The sequence below is a fragment of the Xiphophorus couchianus genome, chromosome 16 (assembly GCF_001444195.1).
Source record: "Xiphophorus couchianus chromosome 16, X_couchianus-1.0, whole genome shotgun sequence".
NCBI classification, from domain to species: domain Eukaryota; kingdom Metazoa; phylum Chordata; class Actinopteri; order Cyprinodontiformes; family Poeciliidae; genus Xiphophorus; species Xiphophorus couchianus.
This window is the reverse complement of record NC_040243.1, coordinates 2,823,285-2,846,793: the sequence shown is the minus strand read 5'-3', so window position 1 is coordinate 2,846,793 and position 23,509 is coordinate 2,823,285. Positions and strand designations below refer to the sequence as shown.

General features: G+C 39.4%; 2 protein-coding genes across 2 annotated transcripts; one reads left to right on the top strand and one right to left on the bottom strand.

The window, feature by feature from the left end:
* Positions 1–602: 602 nt before the first annotated feature.
* On the top strand, positions 603–10,327 carry LOC114160294 (DELTA-actitoxin-Aas1a-like). The gene is made up of 3 exons (XM_028042831.1): positions 603–733; positions 1,857–1,942; positions 9,298–10,327. Exons 1-3 carry the CDS (start codon positions 707–709, stop codon positions 9,713–9,715), a joined length of 531 nt encoding a protein of 176 aa, XP_027898632.1. The 5' UTR covers positions 603–706; the 3' UTR covers positions 9,716–10,327.
* Positions 10,328–13,835: 3,508 nt separating this feature from the next.
* Positions 13,836–20,448, bottom strand: LOC114160372 (interferon a3-like). The gene is made up of 5 exons (XM_028042948.1): positions 20,314–20,448; positions 18,675–18,752; positions 18,429–18,581; positions 17,652–17,756; positions 13,836–16,625 (listed from the first exon to the last, which is right to left on the bottom strand). Exons 1-5 carry the CDS (start codon positions 20,446–20,448, stop codon positions 16,521–16,523), a joined length of 576 nt encoding a protein of 191 aa, XP_027898749.1. The 3' UTR covers positions 13,836–16,520.
* Between the last annotated feature and the right edge of the window lie 3,061 nt (positions 20,449–23,509).

Below are 23,509 nucleotides of genomic sequence, written 5' to 3'. Positions count from 1 at the left end.
TTGAATGAACAGTTCAGGAAATTCAGCTCTGGACGAACAGTTCAGAATGTTCAGGAATTTAGGAACAGTTCAGAATGTTAATATGTTAATAAAAAGTTCAGAAAGTTCATGTTAATGAACATTCTATTTATTTATGAAGTATTTATTTATGTTAGTAAATAGTTCACAATGTTCACACAATTGAATGAACAGTTAATGAACAGTTCCAAATGTTCAGATGTTGATGAACAGTTCAGAATGTGTTGGGGAATGAAAAAGTGTCAAATAACAAAAACAGATAATCACACCTAACATCACATCTTTCCAAATCCGGAATTTAGGTCAGAATGACACTGTATGTTGGACACACACACACACACACACACACGTCCCCCCCCCCCCGCATGCACGCACACACACACACACACACACCCCCACATGCACGCACACACACATGCACGCACACACACACACACACACATGCACTTCATTTTGATGCAAACATGCATTAGTTGAAAACAGCCTATTAACATACAGTAAGGATAACATCCTCCTGCATGCATGTGTCTTTGGGGTGGCAGTTTAGGGGTTAAAGTCTGGCCTGTTTGCCTCAGTTGATTTTGTCTCAGTGTCTCTTTAAGACTCAGATTTCCTGAGGAAACCGCGCCTCATACCCCACACCCGACCAGAATCCAGGTCCAGCGCTCAGACAGAGTCCTGCATACAAATGTTGTTCCTCAGGAGCTCCAAACAAGTGAGTAACTTCTGTTTGAATGATTCTCCTTGGTTCTGGTCGGTGATTCAAAGGTCTGAGCCAGAATTCAGCCAAGAAGTTCAGTTATCTGCAGAGTTCTTCAAGAATAGACCCAGAACCTCGGATCTAAAACGTCTGTGGTCTCTGGACGCTGGAACACCATCTCTGTTGCATAACTCATTTTCTGAGCTGCAAACTCTGGGATTTTCTCCGGACGTAAAAACGGTTCTGCTGATCGTTTAGCTGTGAAAGATTGTGAAATGTGTCTTGATGGCTGATGGAAACAGGATGTTGTTGCCAGACTCAGAAAGATTGCAACGTTTCTGAACTGAAAAAAAAAGATTCTATGCGGAAGTAAATTTAACAAAACTGAATCTGTAAAATGAACAATAAAAATTCAAGCTGGTATCTTCACACAAATATATGTGGTATTAAATATTTATTATTTTTTTCAGAAAATAATTTCTTTAAGTATGAGTAGCCTGTCTTTTTGAGTTCATCCACACAACAAAAACAATCTTGTTATCTTTACTGTTTTTCATTCGGTGTTTCAAAACATTAAATATTACCCAGAATTCCCAAGCACCAACAGACCAGAGGTGATTGGAAGTAAAGGCCATTTTAAGCTAGTAGAAGTCATTCACTTTATGTACATCTCAACAAAATTTTTTTGTTTACCCCTCCAGGGGGTCTTTTTGTGGGCTCTAGTGCCCCTTATATGATAGTAGGCTGACAGGAAACGGGGAAGGAGAGGGAGGAAGACATGCGGCAAATGTCGTCGGGTCCGGGAGTCGAACCCGCGACGGCCGCGTCAAGGACTCAAGGCCTCCAAATACGGGTCGCGCTAACCACTACGCCACCACGGCACGCCGATAACTAAATTTATCAAGTTATTTTAGGGTTTCAAGACTTACATTGAGCTTCATTTGTTTCCATATGTTGTAATAATCCCACAATCCTTTGTGCCAGTAACTGTAACTGATTAACTAATTATTTTTTAATCAGTTTTAATTTCTTTAAGTGAAAATATAGACTCACATATTGGTTAGTTTTTAGCATTTACTTTGGATGTACAAGTAATTTCCTTTAACTTCAGTATTTCCATGTTTGTTTCCCTGGACAGGTTCTAGAAATGTCCATCCCGACTCACCGCCAGTGCAGAGTGGAGATTCAGAACAAGACGTCCAGCTTCACGCTGTGCGATCCGCTGTGAGTTTTTTTTTTTTAAAACACACGCACACGCCCACACACACACATTCAGAACCAGAACCCATAACCTGGACTGGCCTCATCAGTTGGTGTTTGGTACCAAAACCTGAGAGCGAAATCAGAACTCTAATGGACCTGGAGCTGATATCACATCAGAACTGAATTCATTTTTCCCTTCTGTGCAACAACCAGGTGGTTTTACCAGTTTCAGGACTCGACTGTTAAACTTTTACCTTGAGAGATAAAATAAAAAAATCAAATCAAATTTTATTTGTATAGCACATTTCAGCAGCAAGGCATTTCAAAGTGCTTTACATCATATCAAACACAGAAACAAAATGCAACATAGAACCAACAATCAAAACATGACATTAAGTCAAGTTCCATCAATAAATTTGTAATTGATTACGTTTCAAATACAATTCTTTTTTTTTTTTTTTTTTAATATTTGTTTATTGGTTTTTTTACTATATGTAAACATCAACAAAAGTAAACAAAAACAACCCACCCCAAATAAACAAGGAGCACAACAGTATCAACATGGAAAAAGGTTAAAGAAAAAAAAAAACAACAAAAAAAACAAAACATACATACAGCCCACATACACAAAGTACAGACAGACATTCCCAGGCAACATTCTAAGTAGTCAAAACTCCCAGACAGCCAAGTGAACGATATGTTAAATGTAAAGAAATAAAAAAAAGAAGAAAAAAAAAACAAGTAAATTAATAAGATAAATAAAGATTACAGTCTCTGTAAGAAAGATTGTACTGGGTCCCAGATCCTCCAGAATTTGTCTGAATTTTGATGAAGATCATGAGTCAACTTTTCAACTAAAACAATGTCAGAGATTTGTGAAATCCACATATCAACCGTAGGGGCCTGCGGTGCTGTCCATCTCAGTAATATGCATTTCTTGGCCAGAAATAAGAGGATTACAAGCAAATGTTTAGTATCTGCATTATATAGAATTTCCGAAGCATGATTAAAAAGACAGAAGGAGGGAGTTAGTGGGAACCGTTTACCAAAGATCTCTTGTATCATCAGATGAACTGCTTTCCAGAAAACTTGAATACAATTGCAAGACCAAAACAGATGAATAAGTGTGCCTCTATGTATTTTGCATTTACGACAAAGATCTAAAGTGTCTGGAAACATCCTCCGAAGGCGAACAGGTGTATAATAAGTTCGGTAGAAAAATTTAAAGTTCTGCTCATGTATAGAAACTGAGGTGCATTTGGGAAAAACCCCAATACAAATTTCCTCCCAATCTGCTAGATCAAACTTCAGCCCTAGATCATGTTCCCACACCAGCTTCATAGCATCGTAAGCTGAGGAGTCGGAGCCAGATAATAAACTATATATCTTGGAGATAAGTCCTTTTGGAGATTTGGTCATGACAATTATATTTTCTAACTCTGACAATCTTGTGCGTAAGTCTCCTGTTCTCCTGAGAGAGTTCACAAAATGACGGATCTGTAGGTATTTATAAAAATCTCTATTAGAAATATTGAAATTGGCCTTAATTTGTTCAAAGGGTTTAACAGAGTCAGAGTCCAGTATGTCCATAATAATTGACAGTCCCCTAGATGACCATTCAGACAAACCAATGTTTCTAATCTCCGCTGGTAAATCTGGGTTCAAGGTTAACGACGACCAAGAAGAGAGGATGGGAGAGATGTTAAGATGTTTCTTCACATCTCGCCAAGCCAGCAAGGTATTATAAACAATAAAGTTGCTTCTGAGATGGGGTATTTGGTCTATGCCACTTATAAAGAAAAGAGAATTAAGTTTGCTGGGGAAACAGGATTGGGATTCCAGATCTAACCATAAAGAGTTACTTCTATCCATAAACCATTTTGAAATTATTTTAAGTTGTGCTGCCCAATAATAAAGTTGCAGGGATGGTAATGACAGTCCTCCAAGATGTTTTGGCTTAGTTAATATAGAAAACTTAACTCTTGGGTGTTTGTTGTTCCAAACAAAGCGAGATAAATGAGAATTTAATGACTTAAAGTGTGCAGGAGATAAGTAGCAGGGAAGATTTTGATATAAATAATTAAGTCGCGGAAGAATATTCATTTTTATAATATTGATTCTCCCTAAGAAAGAAGTAGGCAGGGGAGCCCATTTTATTAAATCGTGTTTTATCTTCTGAATTAGAGGTGAATAATTAGCTCCAAAAAGATTATTCAGATCATGTGTAACAAAAATACCCAGATACTTGAAGCCTCTCGTAGATATTTGAAAGGGAGATTGCATGGACTGTTCTGGGGGGATGCCGAAAGGGGTGGCGACAGACTTTCCTAAGTTGATTTTGTATCCTGACAAAGCACTAAACGTGGCCATAGATTCCAAGATAGCTGGGATTGATTTCTCAGGATTGCACACATACAGAAGTACATCATCTGCGAATAGTGAAATTACATGATTTCTACCGCCTATATTGATTCCAGATACATCTGGATTAGTCCTGATGATCTCGGCCAGAGGTTCAATAAACAATGTAAACAGTAAGGGTGAGAGGGGGCACCCCTGCCTACAGCCCCTACGAATCTTAAAAGGCTCAGACATCAAGCCATTTGTGTTAACTGAGGCTGTTGGGCCTGAATAGAAGCTTTTAACCAGGTTGATGAAATTTGGGCCCAGACCGAATTTATGTAACACCTGAAAAAGAAACTGCCATTCAACTCGGTCAAAGGCCTTCTCGGCATCAAGGGAAACAATTACTGCAGGCTTTTTGTGAGTGTTAAGGTACTGAACAACATTAAGAACGCGTCGTATATTGTCTGTGCCATATCTCATTTTTATAAAACCTGCCTGATCTGGGTTTATTATTTTAGGGAGGATATTTTCCAATCTCCGGGCCAAAACTTTTGCCGCAATTTTATAGTCAACGTTAAGCAAACTAATAGGTCTGAAGGAGGAACAGTCCAGGGGACTTTTACCTTCTTTTAAAAGAAGACTGATGGAAGCGTGTCTCCACGAGGGGGGGATGCCATTTCTCAGAATGTCATTAACAGCGGGCATTAATATTGGTTGAATCTCTGGCCAAAATGACTTAAAAAATTCCAATGGAAACCCGTCAGGTCCAGGACACTTTCCGTTTGGCATAGATTTAATTGCAGCCCAAACTTCCTCCGGAGTGATTGCAGCATCTAAAAAAGCACGATCCTCTCCCGTGACAGAAGGTAGAGATATATTGCTCAAATAGGAGGTGATATCTTCTGGGTCAGCCATGTCTGTATTGTATAGAGATGTGTAAAAATCCCGGAAAGTGCTGTTGATAATTATTGGGTCATATGAGATGTCTTCGTTTTGCGTTCTTATCATATTGATTAAGCGACTATTAACTTGATTTTTCAATAAATGAGAAAGCATGTGACTGGACTTATTACCAAATTCATAGTATTTCTGTTTAGTATAAAGTAATAATTTCTGAACTTGGCGGGTGTAGTCTATATTAAGCTCAGATTTAACAGCCATTAGTGCCTTTAAATTTGACAATGTTGGTGATTGTTTGTGTATTTGTTCTAGTCGAATCACCTCTTTTTCAAGGTTATTTCTTCTCTCCGCTAGAGCCGCTTTCTGGTGAGAGCAGTAAGAAATAAGATGGCCGCGCAAAGTAGCTTTTGCTGCATCCCAGATCATAGCAGAAGATACAGGAGAGTTTTTGTTGTCAAGCCAGAACTGCAATAAGTTATTCCGGACAAAGTTGCAAAAGGATTTATTATCTAAAAAGGAGGTATTGAATTTCCAAGTGAAAGTTCTAGGCATACGTAATACTGGATCAACACTTAAGAATACTGGTGCATGATCTGACAAGACTATGGGGTCTAAGTTACAGCTTTGAACTGAGTGTAAAAGCGATTTGGGGATAAAAAAATAATCCAGCCTGGAGTAAGAGTTATGGGGATGTGAATAAAATGTATAGTCCCTTGTTTTAGGATGTAAATGTCGCCAAATATCTATCAAACCAGTATCTGTGCATAAGTTTTTTAGGACAGCTGAAGCTTTTGGGTTCGACAATTTCGCAGAGGAGGACCTATCCAGAGATGCGTTCATTACGCAATTAAAGTCACCAGCCAAAAAACCAATTCCTTTGCAATGATGGTTAAATAATAAGATCATTCGTGACATAAACTGAGGCGAGTCATCATTAGGAGCGTATACATTGAGAATAGTTATATGTTGTCCATGGATCGACCCTGTAATTAGAATAAATCTCCCCTCTGAATCCTTCTCCTCATGCTCCAGAATAAAAGGAAGGTTCTTGTGTATGAGAATGGCCGTACCCTTCTTATTTTGTGAATGGGCGGAGAAATATACATTACCTACCCAGTCCCTTTTAAGTTTCAAATGTTCTGTAGCAGATAACCTAGTTTCTTGTAATAGTGCTATGTCAAGTTTATTTTTTTTCAAGAAAGACAAAACCTTCTTCTTCTTGATCACATGGCCCAGTCCCTGTACATTCCAGGTAACAATCCTAAGAGAGCCAGACATACAAACTATAAGCGCAGAAAACAGCTCTTAAACCCTGGGTGTCATATTTGAATAGGTTGGGCTGTACATAGACATTTGTGCATGTATAAAAAAGAGAAAAAACACATTTAGGTTCCTGACATTTAACATAAAAACAAATAAAATAAATAAAATACTGAATCTGCAAACAGCAGCATTCACCCTCCCCTATCCTGTCCCCAAACGACAGAAAAGAACAACCCAAAAAGATGTCACTAACGTTTCCAAACAGCATACAACTCCCGATTCTAAGTTCGATCACAGCGACAACTGGATGCTCAAAACACCATCCGTGGTCCAGGCAAAAAAATGAAATAAGATTTAGCCACAGTGAGAGGCCTCCCAACATAGTAAGTTCAAAAAGGAGAAAAAGAGAAATTGTTTTTTAGGTCTCAGCGTGGGTATAAAGTCCATCTTCCTCCAAATTTCCTGAATAAAGCAGGAAAAAAGAAACAATAATAAACAGAATACCTCATTTAAGCGAGTCCAGAAATGCAGCGGCAGCCTCAGATGTATCGAAAAAACGGATTCGCCCCTCATGAAGACATCTGAGGCGAGCGGGATAAGCGAATCCACGGTATTTGTCGCGGTGGATCCGCTCCTTCACCACAGCACCAAATTCTCGCCTTCTCCTCAGGACCTCCGCCGACAGGTCGGGGTAGAATCTCAGTTGAGAGCCGCCATGGAATATGTCACGCTTCTTCTTTGCTGCATTAAGCACAGCCTCTCTGTGCGAATATCTCAAGAAACGAACCAGGATACTTCGTGGTGGTTTATTCGGGGCCGGAGCAGGAGCTAAAGCCCTGTGGGCCCGTTCGGTCTCCAATGCTGGATGATCAGCTGGTAAACCGACCAAGGTCGGTAGCATTTCTTGGAGAAAGTCCACAAGAGGAGTGTTGCCCTCTACTTTCTCTGGTAAGTTAATGATTTTTAAGTTTTTACGCCGACCACGGTTCTCCAAGTCATCTATTTTTAGCTGTAGCTGTTCCACTATCTTCTCCATGGCGGCCATGCTTGTCCCGTGGGCGCCGAGGCTGTCCTCCGTCCCGGAGATTCTCCCCTCGGCCTCCTCCATGCGTTTTTCCAAGTCCGCCGCTCTGCTAGAGAGCAGCGACAGGGAGCTCTGGACCGAACCGACAGAGGCCCTTAAATCGCCCAGTGCGACATCAATAGTATCGAGTCGGGTGCCGATGGATGCATCCATATCTTTCATCCGGGAGGCCAACGACTTTACCTCAGATAAAATCAGCTCCATTGTAGTTTGGTCGGCTAGCTCCGAGACGCTAGCATTAGCCTCACCCTGACTTGATTCCCTCGGAACGGTTTTCTTCTTGGTGGAAGAACCCGGCGGGGAAAAGATTGGGAAATCTTTTTCACGTTGTGATCGAGGCATCCCCGAAATGTTTCAAAGTAGACAAGAACGAGTTTAACTGGAGGAAGATGTAAAATTATTTTTAGCCTGGAGCGGAGAAGAGCCTCAAGCGTCCATCTTGGTCCGGACCCACGTGATCTCCCCTCAAATACAATTCTAACCAGGTGGGTTTTTAGTCGAGATTTAAAGGAAGTCAGTGTTTCTGCTGTTTTACAGTTTTCTGGAAGTTTGTTCCAAATTTGTGGTGCATAGATGCTGAAAGCTGCTTCTCCTCGTTTGGTTCTGGTTCTGATTAGATTTGGTTCGGAATAAAACAACGATCAAATGTTTCAAATCACACAAACAGAAGAGATGCAGATTCCACAGAGCAAACCTTAGGGATGCACTGCAAAAACACAAAAATCTTACCAAGTATGTTTGTCTAGTTTCAATGCAAATATCTTGATACACTTGAAATAAACAAAATCAACTAATCTTCTGCAGAGAAGATAAAAGCATAGTGTTGGTCTGCCTTAATCAGTTTTGTTTACACGTGACCGTCGCCAGTCTTAGATGTTATGGCTATGTTAGCATATTAGCAGATAAAAGAGAGAAAAAGAAGGACACAGAGTCATATTTCTATAATAAGTTTTTCTGACTTGTAAAAACATATACAAAAATACTTCTATTAGTTATATCTGAATGGCTTAGTACCAAAATATTGTGTCAATCTTCCAGACATCTCTGGTCCAAACAATCAAACATGGAGAAAAAAAATCCAGTGTTTTGTTTTAATCAATGCTAAAAACTAGAGGTGATTCAATTTCAATTTTCTGGCTGACCGCTGATTACCGATCTTTGAAAAACCGGAACCTGCCGATTCCGATTTTGGATGACACCAATTTTTTTGTCTGAAATGTTGCTCACTATAGCAAGAAAGTTGCTGAATTGACACAGGTCAATTCAGCAATTGACCTGTGTCAATACACCAGGTCATGTCTCCATGTTATTATTAACATGGAGACATGACCTGGTGTTATTATTAACATGGAGACATGACCTGGTGTTATTATTAACATGGAGACATGACCTGGTGGGCCGGTCTGTCAGTCAAATCTCTCTCACAGGAGAGCAGAGGACCTTTCCTGAGGTAGATAAGATCAGCTTCACATGCAAAAATCAGACGATCACTGATCTCCCAAAATGAAGGAAATCAGCACCGATTAATCGCTACTAAAAACCCAGTTGTTCATAATAACAACTGGTGGATTTTTAATAACTGGAGCAATGATCCATGTATTTGATGTGTACTTGCTTGATGACGGCATTTGACATTATGTGACGTTAACTGCTTGTTTCATAATTGGTAACTGCAGTTGTAAAGTTGTAGCTGAAATAAACTTGTAAACTCAAAGTTGATGTAGAAAGTAGAATGAAACTGTCAGAATCAGTTTTTATTGAATCTCTTTCTGTCTTTGTTCAGCCTTTATCTCTTCAGCGGGAACTGTGACTGTCCTCTGCCTCCAACTCTCCGTCCGTCTGAATCCGGCACCGCGCTCTTTGTCAAGAAGTCCCACGCGGCCTGCGGCTCGGTGGCCGTCTTCACCTACGACATCTTCCAGGAGTCGACCAAGCAGAACCGCGGCCGGCTGGCCGTCATGTTCTCCGTCCCCTACGACTTCCACCTCTACTCCAACTGGTATGCCGTGGGAGCCTTCAGCAAGGACAAACTCTGCGATGAGGCGCTCTACAAGGAGATGTACTACGCTTCGCAGCGAGGTTTTGTCCGAGGGAAAGCCAAAGGGCCCAGTCTGATCCACAGAGTGGGTCATGTGACCGTCAGGGCCAGCATGTCCGACAGCTACCAGCCCACCCTGAAGGTGGATCTCTGTGACAACTGAGACCGGCTGCTTCCTTCTGTCCAGTTCATCCAGTTTACCCTGCATGAGCAACACTACTGCTGCTGCTGCTTCTTCTTTTTCTTCTTCTTCTGCTTCTTTTTTCTCAACATAATCATCATTAGCTGCATCTATACCAGGTATGCTGGGTTCCCAGCTTAAACAAAGTAAACCAGTTACCCTGCAAGATATCCGTCCACTCTTCCCAGTTGAAAAGGGAAGAGTGGATAGTCATGATTAAGCTAAGCATCACTAAGCATTCTAATCATAGCATGCTTAATCATAGCATGTTCATAGCATGCTATGAACTTAATCAGAGTTTGACCCAGTATCGCCACATCAACCCTGATATTTTCTGATCAATGATGAGTCGTCTACAAAACCTGGACATTCAGCATTTCTAAATTGGATAGGAAAACTCTGAATGTTCCTCTGAATCTTTAAAACACCACAGAATCTCCAGCTGATCCAGCAGCCAAGTGAAAACATTCCTAAAAACTCAACACTACTAAAAGAGAGACTTGGAATAGATTCCTGCTGATTTGAACATCAGCTAAAAATGTGGATAGAATTTAATCACAACTGACTAATAAAAATGAGTTGGATGAAATGTGACTGGTGTAACTGAGCTGTCTGTACTCTGTGCTTCTGTCCAACCTGAGTGTGAACACAGACATCATGAGGAGATCTGATCCCTCACTGCAGCTATCGGCAGCCAGAAGACCTGAGAGGTCTGGAAGGTTGATACAACAACAGCAGGTCTTTTAGCTGTTCGGTGATTTTCTTAGGTTTCACACCTATTAAAGACAAATATAACAAACACAGGAAAGACAAGAGAGTTAGATTCTTTTCACCTCTCGAGGAGAACGGATAGAGATGTGTTTCCAGTCACAATCTCTAACCGCTCTGAAAACACATTTGTCCGTTCCTCTCTTTTTATTACTTTCGGAGTCATTATCACAGAGAACACTGTAACTCTAAGGATGGGGGCAAAACACTTCATCACTTAGTTGCAGTGCTAATGACAATCACTAACTAAGACACATGGTATCTTGCGCTAGATTACTCGGTTCCAGACTCAGGGTAGAACAGAGAAAGTTGTACGTCTTCACAGCGACGGTTTTATAGCCACCTAGCAGGTCAAGGATGCCGAGGTTTCTGCTGAGCGAACTGTTGCCCTGTTCCTCTCTGCTCTTCCTCAGAGGCCTTCAGAGAAAGGAATCAAAGTAATCCAACAACACAGAAACTTTCTTTATGCTAAGATGAAACAAAACAAATAAAGGCATATTAAGACAAGAACATTATAAAGGTACATGAAACAATAAATATTTGATAATAATATATACAATTTACCTAACAGATTTATAAACTACCAACAGTATTTTAAAAGCTATTCTCTCAGTAGAAGGACTTTAGAACCGGGTAATGTGCTCTATCTTCCTGGTTTTAGTCAGAACGCCAGCAGCAGCGTTCTGGATAAGCTGCAGATGGCGGATTGATTTTTTAGACAGATCTGTGAAGAAAGTGTTGCAGTAATTAATGCAACTACAGATCAACGTATGTATGAGTTTTCCCAGATCTTTCTGAGACCTTAGTCCTTTAAGTTTGCTGTGGCATTCTGGGTTGGGTTTTCCTTAACATGAAAGCTACAATGAGGATCTTATGTTTGTTTGCAATGAGTGAAGGAAACCAAACCACCACCTGGGATGATACTCCAGGTTCAGTAGGTTCACCCACCACATGGAGCCTCAGTTCCTGAAAAAGAACAAACAAAAACAGTCTTAAAGCTGCAGTATGTCACTTTTATAGAAAATCTTTTATATATCTGTTGAATCTGTCGTCACAGTATAGGATGAGACAGATGATTTGTGAAAACATTGAGCTCCTCTGCCTTCTGCCAGTGCTCCCAGTGCTAACTAGAAATAACCAACCAGAGCTCAGAGGTGGCTCTTAACCACTGTCAATCACAATCATGTGTGGCGCCAGTCATTCTCCCCCCATTTTATTTCTGCTACCGATAGCTTTTCCCCATTAGCAGATCCTGTTGAAATGCTCAAGCTAGTTAGCATAGCCACCAATGACGGAGGATAAATGGTTTTCCTGTAATGGTAAGTAATTTCTCATTTAGCAGCGAATGAATGAGGTTGAGTGACAGCGTTAAGTCCCTCCCCCAGGCTCTGATTGGTTGTTTTTGATCAGGAGTGGTGCATTTCTTCAGGCAGCAATAGCAGCTCAGGGAAGAGGTGGAGGAGATTGATCTTTTCACAGATTATCTATAACATACAGTCATGAGATGGTGACAGTTTTAACATATATGTAAAAGATATATTCCTTATAAAAGGTACCTACTGCATCTTTAAGCAGCAGTGTCACAATATTTTGCAAACACACACTTCTAGTGGTGCACTCAGTTCATTTAAGTGGTCCTGTCAAAGCCCCTGTCAGTAGGGCAAGACCCAAGTTGATTTTTTTATTTTTTCTTCAGGCACAACAGCAGCGAGCAAAATCCCAGCTGAGAAAGGCTCATCAGGAAGCTGTTAATTAGCTGTATGTAGCCATATATGGATAAATGGGGCCAAAGGTGGATTGGTCCTTATACTCAGGAAACACAGAGGCTAAACCGGATACCGTTAGCACCACCGGAAAGAGGCAGACGTCTTGATGTACACGGTATACACCAGACAGGTAACGAAGGATGAAATTAGCTGTGCTAAAGTGGCAGCATACCATTTATGCTGCTAGAGTCAAAATGTTGTTCAGGTGATAGAAGGCTGACTTTATAACTGTCTTTATGTGTTTGAAGTTTAAATCAAAGTCCATCACGACAGTCAGATCACTAATTTCTATCTTCCTCTGTTAAACTGTCTCATGTTATGATATTCTCACTTTGCTTTCATATTCAGAGGGGGAGGAGGGGAAAAATCTGATCATTTCCAGAAGAAAAACCCAATCAGAAGAAATAAAAATCAAACATGTGACTGTTTCCATTCAGACTCATATTTACCTAAGGGTCAGTCCTCGGGCCTACCCTTTTTACCATCTACATGCTCCCCCTTGGTCAAATAATCAATAAACACAAGGTTTCCTTCCACTGTTACGCCGATGACACACAACTGTACATGAAAATGGACTCCACTTCCCCCACAGTTCTCCCGTCCTCACTTCAGCTTTGTCTGGAGGAGATAAAGGCTTGGATGATTGACAATTCTCTTCAATTCAACAGCAATAAAACAGACGCAATCCTTTTTGGCACCCCTCATCAAACCCAGTCTTCACCTCTCAGCAGTATCTCAATATTTGGCCATGACATCCCCCTTTCCACCTCCGTTACAAACCTTGGAGTTAGGCTTGATTCTAACTTCACCTTTAATACCCATATCCGTCACCTTTGTAAAGTTTCCTTTCTTCATCTTAAAAACATCGCCAGACTCCGCTCCTCCCTCTCCCAACCGGATGCTGAGAGGTTGATCCATGCCTTTATCTCCTCCAGGTTGGATTATTGTAATGCCCTCCTCGTCGGGATTCCTGGAAAAAAACTAAAAAAGCTACAGCACATCCAGAACTGTGCTGCCCGGGTACTGATGAGGAGGCATAAATATGACCATATCACTCCTGTCCTCAAAGCACTCCACTGGCTACCGATCAAACAAAGAATTCATTACAAACTCTGTTTGCTCACCTATCAATGCATCCACGGCACTGCCCCTGCTTACCTCAATGAACTCCTCATATCACATGCCACCTCTCGAAGCCTTCGTTCCACCTCCTCTCACCGCCTGCATCAACCAAAGACCAAGCTTGCCACCGTGGGAGACAGGGCCTTCCAGGCAGTAGCTCCGCGGCTTTGGAACGTCCTCCCAGAGTCTCTGAGAGCCCCACAAGGTGTGGAGGCCTTCAAAAAAGGTCTTAAGACACACCTTTTTAAACAGGCTTTTTAGATCTGTTAGCTTTTTTTTTTTAAATTGTAAGTTTTAATTTGTTACCATTTGGTGTGAGATGTATTATTGTATGTTTTATTGTAAGTTTTATAATCTATTTTCGTCTCTGTAGCACTTTGAGATTTCTTTGAAATGTAAGGTGCGTTACAAATAAAATGTATCATTATTATTATTATTATTAAACCCTCAAATAGCCAGGATCTCAATGGTCACAGATTTTGATGACCATAATAATCCGTGACCTTACTGTACACGACTGTAAATTATGTCAGTTTAAAACAACAACAAAGTGGAATGAAGATGGCAGCTTGGGTGACCTCAAATCTGTCCATCAGCTTCACAGTGGGGCACAGACTACTTCCCAGAAGGAGAGCACCAAGATGTTCTCCAGCAGACGGATGCTGTCTGCAGTCTGTCTGCACTCAGCATACACATCAGCTGTGCAGTGCACTGGGCTTGTTGCAGTCTAGTTGACTGTTACACACTTCTCTCTGTCTTCAACGGGATAAACTACCTCCTCCTCTAGTTATACTGTAAGATCATTAATGAATCAACACTTATGCCTTCTCATTTAGTTTTCTTTGTTCTTGATGTATTTTCGGCTAATGAAAAACATGCTACAGAAACCAGAAACTACATCACCATCAAGCACATAATTTTGGTCTGTCTTGGCCTTTATTTCGACTCAAGTTTGGGCTACAGATCTAAAAGACAGAAAGTAGAACCAGACTGAAGGTTGATGTAGGCCGAAGGTAGAACTAGACTAGAAACAAGCTGAGTGTTAAAGTGGTGTGAAGGCAGATTCAGACTAAAGGTTGAAGTAGACTGAAGATCAGAGTCATCACCAGCTTTTTTAAATCTCTTTGTGTCTCTGGTCAGGGTCTATCTTTTCTGCGGGAACTGTGAGTCTCCTCTGCCTCCAACTCTCCGTCCGTCTGAATCCAGCACCGCGCTCTTTAAGAAGATACCTTGGTCGGTCTGAGGCTCGGTGGCCGTCTTCACCTACGACATCCTTCAGACCTCAACCAGGGAGAACCGCAGCCAGCTGGCCGTCATGTTCTCTGTCCCCAACGACTGCAACCTCTTCTCCAACTGGTACTCCGTGGGAGAGTTCAGCAAGGACAAGCCGTGCAACAAGGAGCTCTACACGGAGATGTTGAACGGCGTGCAGCACGGTTTTGTCCAAGGAAAAGCTAGTGGGCCCAGTCTGGCCTACAATGCGGCCTATGTGACCTTCAGGGCCAGCATGTCCGAAGGTGGAGCTCTGTGACTATTGAGACCAGCTGCTTCCTTTGGTCCAGTTTATCCAGTTAGCTAGATGATACAGATGATAACCATCATCATCTGTGTCGATTGCCACTTCTGTATTTTGGTTGGTACTACTTTGTGAAGTGGAAGGTTACGCTCTGCTTTAAAAGTAATAAGGGTGGAGCCTCTGCATCTGCAGCTTGGCTACCAGTTATACGAAGAATAATGTTTCCTGTCCCCGATGTACTTGTAAAATAATTAGGTTCTTATGTAAATATGCTATGAGGCTCCATGTGAATAATGTCACCCAGTTATCCAGTATTGTATGCTTCCAGTCTTCCCAGTTGAAATAAAGTAATATTGAATGGCCTTGATCTGAGTTTGATCCAGTGTCAGTGTCAACCCTGATATTTTCTGTTCAATAATCAGTCGTCTGTAAAATTTGGAAATTGAAGATTTCTAAACTGGAGAAAAAGACTTTTAGTTCCTTTGGATCTTTAAAACACCAAAGAATCTCCAACTGATCCAGCAGCCAAGAGAAAACATTCCTGAAAACTCAAAACTGATGAAAACGAGGGACAGTTTTACAGCTGTGGGGCCGTCACTCTGTCACACTCTCACTATGTCTCACTCTTTCACATCGTTTCAATCGATTGCACTGCACCTGTACGACTCTTTCACTTTGTTCCTCTTTTTACCCTGTATCACTCTTTCATTGTTTCGGTGTTTTACACCAGTGAGTCTCACTCTTACACGTTTACACCAATATCACTGCTCCTCCTGTTACACAGTTTTAATCTCTTGCACTGTTTCTCACTACTGCCACACTATCTCACCGTGTTACGCCTCTAACAGTTTCACACTTGTTGCAGTTTGCACTCTTACAGTGTCAATATGTTACATCTGAAAACTCAGACTCAGTTTCACTTTGTTCCATTTTTTATACTGTAGCACTCTGTAATATTCTCATTTCTCACACCTGTTACACTTTATCACTGTTTTCTTGCTGTGTTATTTCTCTGTTACACTCTCATATTGTATAACATTCTCACCCTATTATAAGAATGCGAGATGTAGGTGACAGTTTGAGGACGCAACCAATATATGATTAAAAATCATGATTAAAATTTAGAATATTCCCTTTAAATTTCAGGTTTTCTTGAGGTCTGTTTAGTTTTGTCCATGATTTTTTTGTTCTCTGGAGGAAAAAATGAATACATTTGAGAACCTGGTAATGATACGTTTTCAGTCAAAAGAAAACAAATTCGAATATGTGGCTGTTTCACTTCAGTCTCATATTTGACATGATTTCAGCTCAATAAACTCAATAATTTACTACATTAATGTTCATATCTTTTCTGCTTATCTCAGCTTTTTGGGTTTTGTTTTTAACCCCCCCTCCAAAAAAAACCCAACACAAAACCATTCAACAAATAAGATGTTTCATAATTTATTTTCATATAAAAATAACAAAATAAATAGATAAAAAATAGAATATAAATAATAAATATATAAATAAGTAATAGCTTATTATAAGCAAGTAGCTCAAAAAAAAAAAAAAAACAATAAAACGCTAGTTGAGGCGTATTGACTTGGTTTCAGTGGTAGAAATGCTAAATCGCTCAATGCTGCCCCCTGTTGGCTTTGATCCGGTTCCCCAGCTGCTCCAGTTGGATCAGGTTCTGTTCGGTCGCCCTCCTGAGCATCTCCCAGCCGTCTCTGCCGCCCTGCAAGAGCAGAACCCGGGTCAGTACACCGGTCACTACTTCAGCTGAAATGTCAGACACTAAAAAAAATATTCCCACTTGTTGAATTTTGTCACATTTCCTTATGACACACAACCACAAACTCCAGTGGATGTTGGGGATTTTGTGTAACAGATTGACAATTAGTTCATCGTTGTCAAGTGGAAGGTTTTTAATTTTTAATTATTATTTTTTTTAAAATAATGGCTAGAAATCTGAAAAGTGTGGCATGCATTTGTGTTTGCCTGAAGTTGCTGTGAGGTTTATCTTTTCCAGGTTTTAACATCTACAGACAGATTTTTTTTTATCATCAGTGAAGATGCATTTTGTGCTCTATTGATCTGGACTTTGACTAGGCCATTCTAAAATGAATCTCATTTGAACTAAACAAACCTATAATACCTTTGGTTGGATGCTTAGGGTGTTTGTCCTGGTGTAAACTGAACCTCCAATGGGTTAAAATCCCCACAGCATGATGCTGCCACCACCATGTGTCAGTAGCTAACAGTTCTGTGCATAACTTTACTACCAGCTGCTTTTCTGATTAGAATTCTTCTGTTATTCTAAGTCAGTGGTGTCTCAATTTTGGCCCAAAAAATTGCAAAATGCCAAAATTTGTGATTTTATTTTTTAGTTTGCTGAAAAATAATCAAGCATTTTATGAAATCTGTGTATCAAATATAAAGAAGGGCTTATTAAAAGAAAAACAGACCGTTTAAAAATTTTTTGGGTCATTGATTGTTTTCCATTTCCATTCTTATGGCCAGGCCAAGGCCAAAAAAAATAATTTCAAGGGCCACAAATGGCCCCCGGGCCACACCTTGGACCCCTCTGGTCCAGACGTCCATGTTTTGGTTAGGTCTACAGATCGGCTCTTTGCAGATTTTTGTTTTTAAACATTTTAAACCAGGAGTTTAGTGGCTGTAATGTGAGAAAATGTGGGAAAGTTCAGCAGGTTTGAACATCTTTGAAGTATTTGTACTTCAGAGGTGAAGTATTTGTACTCACAAGGTCGAGCAGAGTGTGGTTCTTCAGGTTTTGGTAGTAGCGCTTCAGTTTCTTCTTGTAAACCTCATAAGGTTTGCTTGTTGTCTCGTTGTGAGTTGACTTCACCTGGAAAACACCAGAGCAGGTTGAGTCTGACAGAAAACTGAACTATCATCTGATTCTACACTGAAAAAACAAAACAGGTGATCCAACTAAAAAAAATTTATTAATTTGTAACTAGTAATCAAACTGAGTTCATCCAGTTTAAGCAAAAGTAAATAAATGAAGTTTGACAAACATAACTCGATTACACATAACAAGTTAACTTGGGCTGTCAATCACATGCATAACGCGTTAATGCAGGCGAATGTTCTGAAAATGACTTTTTATCTGAACAACATATTTTGACCTAAAAGCAGAAATTTAGCCGGTCGCTCAGCTGGATGAGGACAAGCGACTGTCGCCTCATCGCACAAGTTCAATAGGAAATGAATGAAGAAGGACATTTCCAAAATGGCCGCCTTTAAATATAAAAAGGTGGAAAAGCTGTGAATCTTCAGACATTCATTGTCCAGCTCTTGGGGCACTAAAGTAGAGTTTTGGGGCAGCCAAGAGCTGGACAATAAAACATTTCTCATCTGTCAGCAGTAACTAGTTTGCTGTACCTTGTGCATATGTGTGGTGGAGTAAGTTAACATTTTTTTTTTAATTTTATGAAAGTTGGATCTCCATTCTGCTTTTTCAGTGTCATTTCCTGATGTTAGCATTGCGGCGCAGTTCCAGCTGCAGAGCACTCACACACTCATTGAGCTCCACGATCTGCCTGTTGATGCTCTCCAGGAAGTTGGTTGTCTTCCCGTCGTCCCAGCCGGCCGCCGACATGTCGCCATGGCGATACAGATTGTAAATCTGCTCCAGACTGTCTCTGATGAAGCGCAGCTGGGAGTTCTCCTGGAAACACAAAGACAGGTGTGAGCTGCAGCTCTCTGATTGGCCGACAGAACTGATTACATTGACGGATCGATCGATTGATCGATTGATTACCTCTCTCCCATACATCTTCTTGTACAGTGTGCCTCGGAATGGCAGACGAGTCGTGGTCGTGGTGGAGATCTGACCTCCCTGGAAAATAATGACACAACCTTGAATTTCTCAGCGTCACACTTTGGAAACCACAGTTGCTCAACTGGTTTAACTGGTTTAAATGGAAACTTTGAGCATCAAGCGTGACTTCATCCACTAGGAATCCCTTTAAGACATTCAAAGTGGGGATCATAATTCAAGCATAAATCAAATTAATTAAGACAGAACTAGAACTTTTCAATTAAAATCTACTTGCCACACAAAGTGTTCAACTTTTCTACACAAAATCTGCTTTCAATTGCAAATGTTCTAATTAACACTGATCTAGACTCTGTTTTTGTAACTAAGATTAGATCAAATATTTTTTCAGTTTTCTTCACTGGAGCCCAGAAAAATAAGCAAACTGAAAAAAATCATTTGAAGTTTTGGATCGATGATCCCGTTCCAATAAAACAAAGTTTAACTAAAATAGTTCTTGCTTACTTTATCATCGAGTTGGTAAAAAAACCAAAATCTTACAAAGTGTATTTGGAGTACTTTCAGGAGCAAATACTTTAGTAAACTTGAAATAAGACAAAATTAACTTACAAGTAACTTATCAGCAAAAGTAGGAGCTTGTTTAAAGTCAACAGAATTTAGGACATATTTGGATGAGACAATTGTGGTTAAGATTTAATAAGATTGTTTTCTTTCTACTCCTTTTCAAAATGAAAGTTTTGTTTTTTAAGATCATTATTTTTAATATTGGAGTTTTCTTATTTTTTCTCTGACATGTTACTTGTTTGAGATAAATAAAGGTCTAATTTCTGCTTAATATTGATGAAAAAGTGCTAATTGTTAGAATAATTATGTTTTATTATCATTCTTACATAAGTAGTTACTAGTTTGTGTTTCATTTAAAAGTTTAGTTTTCACAGCAGGGAGGAAGAATCTGTTAAACTGTGTGAAAGACAAACTTTGCTTTTTCCCTAAACCTTGAAGCTGCAGCTGCTTTCTAACTAGGAATCCTCCTTAAAGGGCCGGTGTGTTAGTTAATGAGTTCTTTTGTTTTAGAAAAGCCATTCTTTGATTTATCACTCTCCCACATTTCACTCTGGACTCCCTTCTTTCTCCTGTTTAATAAAAAGACGGGCTCTGCTGCAGGGAGTCAGAACTCACGGTGAATACTTTGGAGAAATGGTTTCTGTTTTCTCCTGCAGAAACTTGGTTGAAAACTCCTAAATGTTGTCTGTGGTTCTTTCTTTGTATTTAGGTAAAACAAAATACCTATCACTAATTATAAATGGAACAACTACTTTTCAAATTATTGGCTTAAAACAAGCCGAAAAGTTAATTTATTTTTGTCTTATTTCAATTACTGCAAGACATTTGCACCTAAAACTGGACCAAAAATACTTGGTAAGATTTTGCATTTCTGCATTGTAGTTTTAAAAAAATATATAATTTTGAGCTGACATGTGACAAAAAGTCTGGACAAATCTAAAATATTAAAAAAAAATGCTTTTAGATTCCCTGAATGAATTTCATTCATGTCCAAACAACCGCTGGTAATCCTGTCATCCGCTCTGAAAGGTCCTTTTGGACCCATGTCGGTACTCACCAGGGAATCGATCAGAACCAGAGTGCTGTTCCTCAGGTCGTTGTAGTGGCTGAGCCAATCACAGCAGTGTGCAAAGGTCAGGACGCTGCAGAAGAAGAGGATGGGTGCCGTACCCCTGAACATGATGAGAGCCATGATGCGGAGGATGAGCCGAGTTGTGCTGATATTGTGTTGGTCTGACTGAAGACGATCATTTTATTCCTGCAGACCGAAAGCTAAATGAAAAGTGAAATGAAAATCTCACTTTCCTCTTATTCTTCCTGTCTTCACATCGCCCTGTGCTGGAATATGAAAAACTGCGAGGGAGACGATTTCAAACTTTATTACTTTATAAAGTTTGAACTTATCAGATCCAGCTGGGATCTGATCGGTGACAGATCCCAGCTGGATCATCTCCAGGGGTCATTTCCTCCGATCAATAACCAATAATCGGGTGTGATTGGACTGCTTGTGTCAGTTCCAAGTTGGGAATACCGTGGGACGTTCCTCTTTGCCACGCGCTTTCCTTACCTCACCACACGTGAAAACAATGGTTTGTAAACAAAGTCACAAAAACAAAACAAACAAACAAAAAATGCGAAACATTTGAAAGATCGACATGCAAACTAAAGACGGGATTGTTCCAGGTTGATCTGGACTTTGGGACCGATCCGAACTTTCAGTATTTTATTTCAATCAAAGTGAAAGGCTTTTATTTTGAAGTGCCCTCTTAGTGAACGTGATTACATCACTGTTTTCGGTTTCACAAACACATCAACTCAACTTTCTGATTGTGGAGGAAAAGTGACGCAACGACGTGACTTCATCTGAAAATAAAACATGAAGCAGCTGCAAATAATGACGCAATAGACCCAGGATCAGAATATCTTTAATAAAATCTTCATAATAAATCAGGGTAACAATCATTTATCATTTTTACTAAAGCTACAGACAAAAAAAAAACAACAACCTCTATATCATATGATCACAAAGAATATTTCATTCAAGATTTGAGTTTATCCGTAATTAACAACTGATTGTGATCATAATGTTTTAATTGAAGCTCATTTATATAGTTTTATATTTATATTTATTATCTGCGTCCGGGATGGTGTTTACATCACAATCTTCACAGTGCATCGGTGAAAGTCCTTTCTTGTTTACAATATGCGGAACAACGACGATATTACTGACGTCAGAGTGAATTTACAAACATCAAACCTAAAGACAAGAAAAATAAAATAACTTTAGAAAAGACTGTCATAAAAGAGTAACCGTAAAGTTAGGCAGCGTCTCGATGTGAGGTTTGTCAGTCTGCGCATGCGTAGCAGCAGATTGTGGGATCAATTTAACACCTCGAGATGAGATTTTAAGGAAATCTGGGGAAACCTGGATGTCTGAAGGACCTCTGGTTCTTTTTAAAAACTTCTTGAATGAGTCGCTGAGTTCCGGTGCAATGAGCTAACCTGACCAGCAGGCGGAGACAAACTCCACACATTCACGTTTCTATTTTGTTATTTTCTTTTTTTATTTATGTTCCCAAAAATAACAAAATCTTATGTTTATCCAGTTTGATGTGCAGGAATATTATTGATTTTTAGCTAAATCTACAGATTTAGTTGGGACAATGCTGCAAAAAAAACAATCCCCAATTTTACATTCATCTGTTGATTTAGATCAAAACTGTGTTGACATTTTAATTTGAGCATTTGCAAAGTAATTACCTTTTCTAATTCATAATTATCACTAAGGAGGATAATTATGACGTGCTGACTTTGTAAAACGACATGCTGCATGTAGAGCTGGTTCAAGTAAATGACTCAATGCTCTTCTGAAACTTTATAACTAATTTAAAAAGTAAACTGAACTTGATGCATTGATAAACGGGATTAATTGGAAAGAACAAATGATTGACTTTTATTTTGAAAAAAAATCATAATACAGTGTATGAATTGAGATGGATGGAAGGGAAGAAATTGATAAGAACTTGAACCCAAAGTTAATTCTCAAAGTTGGACATTGTTCTGGGTCAAATTTGACCAAACAGTTGCCATGGCATTGTTAAAAAAAAATATTTGGATCGTTAATTAACGATCATCTAAATGAAGAGAAGGGCCTGTGACTCAGATGTCCTCATGGCTTAAATGGTGTGATTGTTGGCAAGTCTTGACAAGAGCTTTTGGTTCTGTTCATCCAATCATGCAGAGCTGAAGAAGAATTTGGATGAAAGAAACCTTCAATAAACATCACAAAAATACCAATTTTACCAAGTAATATTTTAGTTTAGTACTAATATTTTAGTACACTTGAAATAAGACAGACCTACAAACAAATAACTTCCCAGCAAGATATAGCAGTTTAAGTCAATAATTCATTAATATTGAAAAATATCAATATTTTCCCCATGTTATAAGTTATAACTTTTTCACCAATATTAATGAATTGTTGACTTAAAACAAACTGCTATATCTTGCTGGAAAGTTACTTGTTTGCTAGGTCTGTCTTATTTCAAGTGTACTAATTATTTATAATTTATAATTATCTTAAGTATGTGGACAAGAACCATTGGTGATGTAACTTTGATTAAATCTTTACTTTTCTTAATAAATCACAGACGTATATAGATTTTTCCTTTCCTCTGTAAAATACTTGAGAAAATAGTTGCTAACCAAGTATGTGAGCATAAATAGTAATAAAATTCTGAAGAGTTTCAGAGAACATCATAGCCCTGAAATGGCCCTTGTGAAAGTAACAATGATGATTCTCTTGGCTGCAGTGATTTACTTGTGTTCTGGTTTTGCTAGATCTCCTTTCTGCTTTTGACACAGTTGACCACAATATTCTCTGGTTGAAATCCTGTGTATTCAGCAAATTGCAGTTTGTTCAGGTGGTTTTCCAACCCAAACAGTTGCAAGACAAAACCAGTCCAAGACCGTTAATAAGCATGTAACTCTCGAGATGAGGGATTGCTGTAAAGTAAATGAAACAATAAAAGCGATTTTCTGTGGTCATTATGTTTTCATCCATAAAGATGTTGCAAGTAAATGACTCAATGTAACATGCTGGGTTTTCCTAGGAGTTTTTTTTAACTACTTTGGTTTAAAAACTGTTTAATAACTAAGATCAATTGGAATGTATGTCTGATTGAATTGAAATAATTTTTTGTAGACTGCATCAATCAACTAAACAGAACTGAAGCAGCTAAATGACTGCGGCA

What these genes read in the sequence shown, in the direction of transcription:
- LOC114160372 (XM_028042948.1), bottom strand. Translation starts at nt 20,448, where the DNA reads ATGGCTCTCATCATGTTCAGGGGTACGGCACCCATCCTCTTCTTCTGC. An exon ending in TGGTTCTGATCGATTCCCTG is followed by an intron (nt 18,753 to 20,313) that starts GTGAGTACCGAC and finishes ATTATTTTCCAG; the next exon opens with GGAGGTCAGATCTCCACCAC. An exon ending in ACCACACTCTGCTCGACCTT is followed by an intron (nt 16,626 to 17,651) that starts GTGAGTACAAAT and finishes CTGCTCTTGCAG; the next exon opens with GGCGGCAGAGACGGCTGGGA.
- LOC114160294 (XM_028042831.1), top strand. Translation starts at nt 707, where the DNA reads ATGTTGTTCCTCAGGAGCTCCAAACAA. An exon ending in TCCTCAGGAGCTCCAAACAA is followed by an intron (nt 734 to 1,856) that starts GTGAGTAACTTC and finishes TTCCCTGGACAG; the next exon opens with GTTCTAGAAATGTCCATCCC. An exon ending in TTCACGCTGTGCGATCCGCT is followed by an intron (nt 1,943 to 9,297) that starts GTGAGTTTTTTT and finishes GTCTTTGTTCAG; the next exon opens with CCTTTATCTCTTCAGCGGGA.